The 11,771-nt window shown below is 28.2% G+C and overlaps 1 protein-coding gene across 1 annotated transcript in view; it reads left to right on the top strand.

Annotated features, from left to right (window-relative positions):
* The window catches only part of LOC123302952 (oxysterol-binding protein-related protein 1-like), a 148,140-nt gene extending 143,210 nt beyond the window's left edge, over positions 1-4,930 (top strand). The window contains exons 14-15 of the mRNA XM_044886046.1: positions 894-1,111; positions 4,050-4,930. Of these exons, the coding sequence (XP_044741981.1) occupies positions 894-1,111; positions 4,050-4,152 (321 nt within the window). The 3' untranslated portion in view covers positions 4,153-4,930. The remainder of the gene's footprint in view (positions 1-893; positions 1,112-4,049) is intronic.
* The last annotated feature ends 6,841 nt before the right edge of the window (positions 4,931-11,771 follow it).

The raw sequence follows: 11,771 nt of genomic DNA on the forward strand, positions 1-11,771 counted from the left end.
TCAGTAGTACCATGTTTCAACTTTTTGTCACTACACTCTTCCATTGCACTTTTTTTTGCGACAACGCAATCAAATTATACGAAACACTAACAATATTGTTGCTTGCTGATGTCAAATTGACAGTGCTGGCATTCAGCGCCAGGTGGCAGAAAGTGGAACTAAATTTAAATGTCTGAGGCAGGCAAGAAGTTAAACGTTATTGATACAAGTCAATGACGCCAAAGCACTCCTGTTGTTCTTAAAAAGCTCCAAATGGTTCCTGGAGTACTGGCCGGAGATAGGACAGTCATTTTTCGGTATCACAACGGAGGTATCACACTAAGGTCTTAGTGTGTTCCACCCTAGTACAACCATTCTAACCTAATCTAACTTAACCTTAATCTTTGCACCGAGGATTAAAATGGTGAGGACATCTGGGTCGACGAAATTCGACTTTGGCGAAAACGCATTCCCGGAGAGAAAAAGGTCGTATGACAACGATGAATAGGGCTTTTTCTAGAGAAAATAACAAGCGTGCCAATGAAAATTTCAACTCCCATGCAAAAGGATATTTGCACTTGGCGTTCAATTTTTAAAATCATAAAAATATATAGAAAAGTTTTTTCCACCCTTTTCACCCTCAACGCTAAACGGTAGGGATGCTACTAATTTTTAAACTACATTTTCAAAAAGTTGAAAAGGTAAGCTTTCGATTGAGCTATGTTCGGTAAAAATCAGATCATTTTTCGTGGAGATACATATATCTGAAATTACTACAGTTTTTCGATAATATCTGACCGAAATAATATCTATCTGGCCGAAATTCTGTGCCATTGAGTGAATCATTTCAAATTGGTAATAGTATATTATTTTTATCAAAGAATGCTTACTCAATTTATGAATTTTTTTCGCAGTATTATCAGTTTACAAACTTTGCGATGTCCCTAAATGAAATGGAAGAAGGTATGAATAAATCATTATGCCCTACAGATTCAAGATTACGTCCAGATATACGTAAACTTGAGCATGGTGATATTGATGGCGCTGCTAATGAAAAATCACGTTTAGAAGAAAAACAACGTGATGCCAAGAAAAACCGGAAAGGTAAAAAGAGCGATGACCATACAGCAAGGTAAGATTTTTATACTTTACTTTGTTAAAAAAACTAACCTAAACTATCCGTGCTTTCACTTCCAAGACCCGTTGACTACGTTTTATACTCTCCAAACTTCGGGAACAGGTTCTCAGTAAAGATCCCCTCCAGACAGGATTGGGATGAGAACCTGGTTAAGCGTAAGTGCGTCGTATTTTATACTGACGGATCTAAGTTAGAGAAGGGGGTGGGTTGTGGAATCTTCTCTGAAAATCTCGATCTACGTCTATCATTTAGGATGCCGGATCACTGTAGCGTGTATCAAGCCGAAGCGATGGCTATTCATGAGGTATGTGAATGTATAAGACTGAACACCCTTAGGTACAATGACATTGTAATCTTCACCGACAGCCAAACAGCTTTCAAATGCTTCAGCTCAATCTACCTAACCTCAAAGGTAAGTAGCACAGGATTGTCACAAATGGCACAATGCTGTCGGACACAAGCATCAATAAAACTGCAAGTTGCTCCTCAAAGGGAATATCTTAAAAAAGGCAAATCTTAGATGGAGGGAGGAACATACTTGTGGTACTATAAGACAGATATTGAGTACAATCGTAGGCGTTTCGAAAATCTTATATCACTTCCAAGGGCCTCTGTTAGTAAAGTTGTTGCGGGTATTACAGGACATTGGTGTGGCGGCAAGCATACTGAATGCCTGGGCCTGGCAGTGTATCATGACTACTGCAAGAGTTGTCACAGTGGTGAGGAGGAGGAGACAATGTCTCATTTTCTCTATCACTGCCCAGCTCTTTCCATGAGGATATGGACTTACTTGAGACAGCATCCGTGCTTTATTAAATTATTTTCTATATGTTGCTAAAAAAACTCCATTTATGTGATTTTGTTGTTACACATTGGTTTTGAGCATCCCCAGCGACCTCTTTTGTTCAACTGAATTGAAATTCGATATGTAGCAGGGCTGATTACTAGACGAATCGATGTTATAAAAAAGGGATCCATTTCAGCAACATGGAAGGGATTTTCAGGGGAAAAACCGATTTCTTTGACATTTTTATATTAATATTCAAAACAGTTCACTGTCAAATTCAAAAGCGTTTTTTGTTGCCAAATTTTTTATGCGTATGAGGTGGGAGGGGGAAATAAAAAATCGTCAAAATTAAGCTTACGTAATAAATAAGTGGCACCTATGCTACCTTAATATAATCAACAGTTAAAACATTTGAAAATTTTGAAAAAAAAAAAAAACAAAACAAAACAACTATTAGTGCCTTTTACTTACCAGAGAAAGTTATCAATTTCAAGTTATGGATAGACGGCTTATGCCTATTATATCCTTTCCATTTTTTGTATACACTCTGTAATTTACAACGTTAAAACCCAGTGTTGGGCAATAATCAATTAAAATTTTAATTGATTAAAAATTCAATTGCGATTAATTTAATTGCAATTGAAAATAATTGCAATTAAATTATTAACTGCATATTAAAAGTTAAATTATTTCAAGTGATATGTATTAATTGTATCTTGCAATTAAATGAATTGCAATTGTTTTTTTAAATAGTTTTAAAAGACAAGTAAAATTAACAATTATCCAGTGTTGGGCATTAATAAATAAAAATTTTAATTGATTAAAAATTCAATTGCGATTAATTTAATTGCAATTTAAAATTAATTTCAATTAAAGCATTACTTGCATGTTACAATTAAATTATTTCACTTTATCTGTATTAATTGTATCTTGCAATTAAATGAATTGTAATTAACTTTTTTTAATTGTTTTAAAAAACAATTAAAATTAACAATTATCCAGTGTTGGGCATTAATAAATTAAAATTTTAATTGATTAAAAGTTCAATTGCGATTAATTTAATTGCAATTTGAAATTAATTGCAATTAAAGCATTAACTGCATGTTACATTTAATTTATTTCAATTTATATGTATTAATTGTATCTTGCAATTAAATAAATTGCAATTTACTTTTTAAATTGTTTTAAAACACAATTAAAATTAACAATTATCCAGAGTTGGGCATTAATCAATTAAAATTTTAAGGATTATTTAATTGGTTAAAAATTCAATTGCGATTAATTAAATTGAAATTGAAATTAATTGCAATTAAAGCATTAACTGCATGTTACATTTAATTTATTTCAATTTATATGTATTAATTGTATCTTGCAATTAAATAAATTGCAATTTACTTTTTAAATTGTTTTAAAACACAATTAAAATTAACAATTATCCAGAGTTGGGCATTAATCAATTAAAATTTTAATGGATTATTTAATTGGTTAAAAATTCAATTGCGATTAATTTAATTGAAATTGAAATTAATTGCAATTAAAGTATTAACTGCATGTTACAATTAAATTATTTCAATTAATCTGTATTAATTGTATCTTGCAATTAAATGAATTGCAATTATCTTTTTAAATTGTTTAAAAGACAAGTAAAATAACAATTATCAAGAGTTGGGCATTAATCAATTAAAATTTTAATAGATTATTTAATTGATTAAAAATTTAATTGTAATTTAATTTAATTGTAATTGAAATTAATTGCAATTGAAATTAATTGCAATTGAAATTAATTGCAATTAATGTATTAACTGCATGTTACAAATAAATTATTTCAATTAATCTGTATTAATTGTATCTTGCAATTAAATTAATTACAATTAACTTTTTTAATTGTTTTAAAAGACAATTAAAATTAACAATTATGTTAATTACGAAACTTACGATTAACAATTGATTAAATGTTAGTTGCAAGTTTTTAAAATTACAATTAATTAATTGTTAGTTGAAGGTTTTTAAAATTACAATTAATTGCAACAAACATTATTAACAATTAATTAATTATTAATTTTTAGTTGTTAATTTGTTAAGAATTTTATTTTGCCCAACACTAGATTTTTAAAAAACCTAACTAATAATATTTCAATATTTCAGATGGTTTTGTCAAGGTCCTAATCCATACACAAAACAAGAAGATTGGTTATATCTTGGTGAATACTGGAACAGAAATTATGTTGACATTCCAGATATCTTTTAATAATTACTGAAAACCCAGAAAAATAACAATAATTAATTATAACAATAATTAATAAATCCATTTTAATTAAATTAAAACAAAAACATATATTTAGAGAAAAGTCATTTTGGCCTTGTCAAATCAAAAAATTCAAAAAAAAAAAAACAATTTGTCGCAAGTGTGTCATCCATTAAAGATTAGACGACTCAAAAATAATATAGTCTCAATTTTAGAAGTTATTGTTGGATTGAGCAGTTCTGATTCGAGGATTGAATCATTTGATTCAGTTCATACAAAATAAGTATTTTATTTGATTCATGTTCATCGATTCATGATTCGATGAAAATTAATATCTTAGTTGAAAAAATACAAAAATCTCGTTAAATTAAACTTCAATTTTCGTAATTTTTAAAGCTTTTTACCAAAGGTCAACATGATGCCTACCTTCCGAGATAATTTAACAAATCAATTAATAAAAAAACAATAAATTTATCCAATTACAGAGCACAAATTTCAAGTTTTTGGTGCTTTCAATTTGGTCAAGAAGGCAATGACTCATAAAAATATACAGCGGATGATTTTAAAAGCTATCATAAAATGATCTTTTTCCTTACTGTAAGATCCACGTTCTCGGCAAATATTCTAATTATGATAAGGAATTTTTTTTTTTTTATGAATGTAAATCAAATGAATCGATTCGTGAATCAGAATTGTTGAGTCTAACACTAAATTAGAAAAGAATTATATATATTATATAATAGAGAGTGAATTAATTATTATTAAAGATTAGTTTTTACTCAAAATAAAAAAATATGACGACGCTACTGTTGCCTCAATATTTCTTACTTTAACTTTTTTTCATTTTTGGACAAAGCTACATATATTTTTGAAATAAATTTATATTTTTCTATGTCAAAAAACAATCCCCCTTTAAAAAAAAAAAAATGGTTACCAAACTAATCTTTTACTGAGAATATTTTATTGGCATTATTCGTAAACCAATTTTGAATTAATGTTAATTTCCAAACGATTTGTCAAACAAATGACGAAAGCGTATCGATCATCAAGATACACCGGCACATATCCGCCAAATAGAATCTTTCAAAAAATTGTCGCAATTTTCGATACCTCTGGAGAAAATGGTCCGATTTTGACCGTACACAACTCACCCTGTTAAAAATGTCCGATTCATAAAGCGGAAATTTCTAATTCAACCAATCGGAATTTATATAATTCAATTGGGGAAAAATTTCCAATTCATTCCGATTCGTTCCAATTGAAACCAGTAAAACTTTGAATCGAAATTTAATAGAAATGAATCGAATGTAATTGGAAAAAAATTTTCAATTCATTCGATTAAACTCCGATTCAATCCAATAGAAGTAATCGGAAATCTCCAATTGGTTCCAATTCATGAATAGGATTGAATTAGAAATTTCATATTGGGTCCAATTTGATTGAATCGGAACGAATTGGAAATTTAAATCAGAAGTGAATCGGACTTTTTTATTAAGGCAATTGACAGCAGACAACTTATTGAAATTGTATCAAAAGTTATTATCATCCTCTACCGCTTTGCGCCGAGGGTTGAAAAAGTGAGACAAATAATTTTCCATTAATTTTTATGATCTTTAAAAGTAAATGCCGAATGAAAAAACCATTATGTAGGAAAACCGATATTACCATTGACTTGTTCTCTACTCTAAAAAAAGCGATATTCGTCGTTGTATAAAAGTGATTAACTAAAAACCATGGAGAAAATTCTAAACAGATTTCTTGAGCAATTAATTGATTTTTTAGTACAATTAAACTAAATATCTTAGGAAACAAATTAATGCATCTTTGAAATTTTCCACAGTATTTTATTACGTTGTAATAACTTCGTAAAAAAAGTCGACCTCTCAGGGTCGTACCTAATGGAGGTTTTAATTAGTTTTTTAGAAAATTACAAAAAAACTATGCATTAAATAAAAATTCCTAGACTTTGTAGCTTCAAGATTGACAGAAATATGAAAATTTTAAAATGGCATTTTTTTGCTCATTCAATCAAATGAAAAAGTACCCATCTTGTAAACCGTTAGAGGATAGAACAAAAATTTAAATACGAAAGTTATTCCTCATAAGAAAATTTACAACTTTTATTGAATCATTCTTTCGGAAACATCACTGTTTGCCAGTGAGGGCGCAATAACGTTGGTGTCCATTTCCTCCAACTTAAAAATTTTCTTCAACTTCAACTAGTGATTTTGTGAAACATTCTAGAAAACAAAAAAATATTTCAGAAAATACTTTCGAAATTTTTGAATGTAATTTGGAGACGATCTCACGGGTAAAAAAAGATGTTTAGAAAAAAAATATTTCAAAGTAAAATTTTTTTGTCTTTTTATAAGAAATAACTTTTACATTTAAAGTTTCGTTCTGACGGTTTAAAAGATATTTTCAGAAATTTTCTAGATATTTTTTCTAAAATTTTCGAAATGTATTGTAAGTATTTCCTGGAATTTTTTTTGTTTATCTAGAATGTTTCACAAAACCACTAGTTGAAATTAACCTGAAAATTTGCATCACACTTTTTTTTATAGTTTTGGAGAAAATGTACACCAATATCTTTTCCTAAGTTCCACCCTCATGGGTAAACAGTGATATTTATAAAAGAATGATTCAAATAAAAGGTGCTAATTTTTTTATAAGGAATAACTTTTACATTTAAACTTTTGTTCTATCTCTAATGTTTTACAAGATGGATACTTTTTTATTTCATTGAATGACCAAAAAATATCATTTTAAAATTTTCATATCTCGGTCAATTTTGCGAAGGTCAATACAAAGCTCTTACAACCTAATAAACAAAAGTGGAAAATTTCAAAGATGCATTAACTTTTTCTTTTTTACCATGATATTTTATTTAATTCAAACAGCGTCATGGAACTTATAAGAGAAGATTCCACATTATTTATCCTACATCCGTATCTTTCCATAATACATCAAGCGACCAATGATCAATGTTTGTAGAATATTGGAAAGAAGAAGGCCTTTATAATAAAATTTGTTAAAACCAACACAGCGATTATAAAATTGAAGATTATATGAATAAATGCGAATAAATTAATAAAAAGTAGTAAGAAAATGCCGATTCTAGACACTTGGCCCAAAAATGATGATAATAATAAGTTCTTATTAAAATTGTAGTTTCCACAAAATGGATTTCATCTCTTTTCTCCAGATCTAAAAATACTTCAAGAAGATACAGCAGTTTAAAGTCAAAAATTTTAGTTTCAAGCTTGCAATGGTAACATCGGTTTCCACAAAAAATATTTTTTTTTTATAATTCTATCTAGACAAAATTCTGTGGCCGTAGAGTGTAGTTGTATTCATCAAATGGTTGTTTGGAAAATGATGCAAAAATTTCAACAACGTGATAAGCTTATCCAAGTAGAATTATAGCGCAAAAATCTAAAAGCTACAATAGTTTTTTTTAAGTAATTTTCGTTTTTTTTCGTACTGTATTTATTTTTATCCCAGTCTGAGATGCCTTGCACTTTGAGAGGATAGCGATTTTTATTTAATTAAACTCAACTTTCCATATTTGTATTTATTTTCATTATTTTTGAAATTTTATTATGACCAAATTTTTGCAGAATTTTTCATAACAACCTCTACTTCCAAAACCATTATCTTCTCTCCTAGCGGTAAATATTTTTTTCTAACTTATCTTATTCATTTTAAAAATCGAAACAGTAAAAAATTTCATCGTTTAGAATAGAAATCGTATAATTTAGCGCTTCGATCAACCCAACGACTAAATTATAAATTCGAGATAATATTTAATATTTTTATCCATTCGAAATTCCATTTTATTTAATTTACTCGAAATACATTTCGAAAATAATTCCATTTTCAGATATTTATAATTTTCTATATAAAATATTTTATTTATATTTTTATAACTCGAATCATTTCCGAAGTATTAGAAACGCTTCAAATACATTCCGTGGTATCAGAGAGGGAATCTGAAAACTCAACCAAGAAAAGTTTTCCATTATTATTAAAACTTTTTTATTTTACAATTTCAAAGAATATTCTCGAATAATTTTGCATTTAAAAAAACTTTGAAAGTGTTATATTTTTTTTTTTTTTTGTGGTAAATTTTTTTAATTTTTTGTAACGTTAAAAAATAATAAAATAAAATTTTTATTTTTATTGGAATAATTTTTTTTTAATAATTAACGGCTGAAGAAAGCTCAAGAATAGACATTTTCATTTTAAAAAAATGCTTACATTTTGTTTCGGACAGTTTGTTTAACAACTATGATTAAATGAATAACAAATATCTTGTATCTTTGTCCAACTTATTGCTGTCTGTACGAAACAATAATGAATCGTAATTGAAATGAAAAGGTCTATTTATGTCTTTTGACAACTTAGAACATTTTTATTATTTTTATATTATATACTGAAATACTATAAGCTAGAGCCTTGTACCTCAATCCATTTCCAATTTTCCTGAAAATCAATGTCTTCAACAGATGGTATTCCTTTCCAAAACTCGATAAATATAAATAATCGTATATTTCCGCTAGGAATTTTCCTAAGTTTTCAAATAATACTTGTTTTATCAAATGTCTATTTATAGTGTGTATTACATATAAGTACAATCATGGTTGCCAACAATTGTATGAAAATTGTTTAAAAAAAACCCTATAATGTTTATTGTTCACCTTTAAAAATTCCACCCGAAAGGAGTTGGCAACATTGATGGTATAACTTAAAAATTTCCTTTTTAGAATTTCTGTCGTTGGTCCAAGTATTATTTATGGTGAGTTATTTATTGTACGGGGTATAACTGAAAGACATGGAGAAAAATTAATAACACATTTCTTGAGCCATTTATTGCTTTTTGCGGATATCCATATATATTATTCTTCTTCCGTATCTTTCCATAATACATCAAGCAATAAATTTTGTTAAAATTAACATAACAATTGCAAAGTTGAAGATTATAGGAATAAATGCGAATAAGTTAATAAAAAACTGTAAGAACTTGCCGATTCTAGTCCTCTGTCCCAAACGAGGGAGGGTCTTTTTCTGTTTAATACTGTATCCCTGATAAAAAAGTCCAATTGTATTCCGATTCAAATTTCCAATTCATTCGGATTGAATTCCAATTCAATCCAATAGAATCCATTTTGAAATTTCCAATTCGATTTCATTCATGAATTGCAACCAATTGGAAATTTTCCATTAGTTCTATTGGATTGAATCAGAATTCAATCGAAATGAATTGGAAATTTTTTTCCAATTAAACCCGATTCATTGAAATTAAATTTCGATTCAAGATTTTAATTGGTTTCAATTGGAGTGAATCGGAATAAATCGAAACTTTTTTTACAATTGAATCTTATTCATTCCGATTGGTTGAATTGGAAATTCCCGATTCATGAATCGGATTTTTTTCAGGGTACCTAAGTAACTTTGCTGAGAACCGAAGAATATTTTACTTACAAAAATATAACACTTGCTAAAACAAAAACTACGTCCTTAGGCAAGTATAAGAAAGAAAGATCTAGAAATCATTGATCTACAAGAAATCATTTTTTACATGTTTCAGTTATCCTTTTACTAATTTGATTTTTTACATCTAACAATAAGAGTATATTTGTTTTAGAATTTTGTATAAATAAAGATTTGTAATTACTATAGTAATTTGCACACTGCAAAAAACCACCTCTTAAAAATTATAAATTTGACTACGTTTATGCTTTTATAAAAAAAATGCTTGATAATAAATTTATATTTTGATTTTGTCATTGCAAGAAAAAAACACACACACAAAGTTTTCGAAAAATGAATACACTTAAAAAATCACAAATCAAAAACCGTCACAATTATTGAAGCACAAATGTTTAAAAAAAAAAATCGTTCAAATTTTCAGGTTATTTCTTGAAATACGGGCAAAGAATAGCTACGGGCTATCCAGCTACGGGCAAAGAATAAATTATTGAAAATTCTTTTTCAAATTAATTCTTAATTGGTTTTTGAAAAAATTAAAAATAATAACGCTACATTGACATGGCGATTGCAAATTGATTGCATATTTGAAGAATTAATACTGTGAAAAAATATCCCTAGAAAAAAACCCGTTGAAAATAAAATCCGCCGCAAAATACGAAAAAAATTAGTTAAATATTCAATGTTTTACCTCGTGATAACCCAGCCCAACATAGCTCAACTTTTTTCCCAGGGATCTTTCTTTTACAGAAATTTTTTCAGGAAAAGATTTTCCAGATTATTTTCTCTACTAACGGTCTCTACTTCCGAAACCCCCTATCTTGTGAAAATCTTTTAACAACTAATTAGAAGTAAAGTATCGTAATTTTACGATTACGATCATGTTTTCACTCTCCATGTCAACGTATCTTAATTTTTTAAATATAAATATAAGTTTATTAGAAAAATTTAAGCGTAGTCAAGACAAATATTATATTTAAAATCGTCAATGTTTAGTCCAATAAGTTATAATAAATGCTATGATTGCTACCTCGCGGACTGTAAATTACTGGAATAATCAGCGGATATAAATTAGGTACTTCGAATGTATAAAATTGAGTCTCCGATTGATAAAAACTTCGGGGAAAATCATTTTAGTACAGGAAAAATAGGACTGGTGGGTTTAGGACTGGGCAGATCTTTTTCTAGTGCCAAGATAAAGTTAATTAGCAAAGTTTTATTGTGGTACATATTTTGCCGCCAAACTGTCATATTTAGTCTTATTTTACCTGTACTATGATTATACGCTATGGACGTGTGATTCAATCAGCGTCTCCAAATTCAGATATGCGAGCTTACAAATGCCGGACGTATATCAAAACTCAGAGTTTACTCTCCTTCTTTTCTAGTCTCCTTGAACGTCAGATTACGAATTTTCAGTTTGCATGGGGTAGTAATCATTGCGTAAAACTAGTAAAGTATATACACTTACGAAAATAATATTATATTATAATAAATTAGAAAAATGTAATAATTTTATTTTTGAAATGTAATGAAATTCGAATTAAAGGGCAAAAAAATTTGATTTCAAAAACATAGCCAAATATTTTTATATTTGTAAAACCAGAACATTTTAAAGTTGACAAAATTGAAATTAATGGTGGTTTCTCGATAATCGGTCAAAATCACCATAAAATAAGTATGTTAGGGCTATTGGAAAAATAATTAAATAAGTAATATCAAATTAAATAAAAACGATGTTTTGTAAGGCTGTCGACAAAAGTCACTAAAACTTCAATATTGCGAGAACTAATGATCCAGTAGTCAAAATTTTGGATACGTATCGTTTGCAGGTTGGTCTTAAAACTAAATTTAGGACGGTCATATCTAAGATTTTAGTCTGAAATCTCCAGTTTTCAAGGTTTGTCTCCGGGAAAAGAGATAAATTCTCTGGATTAAGTGAAACATATTTTTTTTTTTCCAAGAAGAGTTAATCACTTTTATTATTATCAAAAAGTCTAAAACACTTCAATCGGATTAGTTAAATGTTTAGCAAAAAACAGTCGTTTTAAAGACTAAAGCGCATTGTAAAATGAAATTTAAAAAATCCCCATCAAATACAGTTTTTTCTTTTTAGCTCTCGCCAAATTGAA

Source organism: Chrysoperla carnea, chromosome X, assembly GCF_905475395.1.
Source record: "Chrysoperla carnea chromosome X, inChrCarn1.1, whole genome shotgun sequence".
In the NCBI taxonomy this organism is placed as follows: domain Eukaryota; kingdom Metazoa; phylum Arthropoda; class Insecta; order Neuroptera; family Chrysopidae; genus Chrysoperla; species Chrysoperla carnea.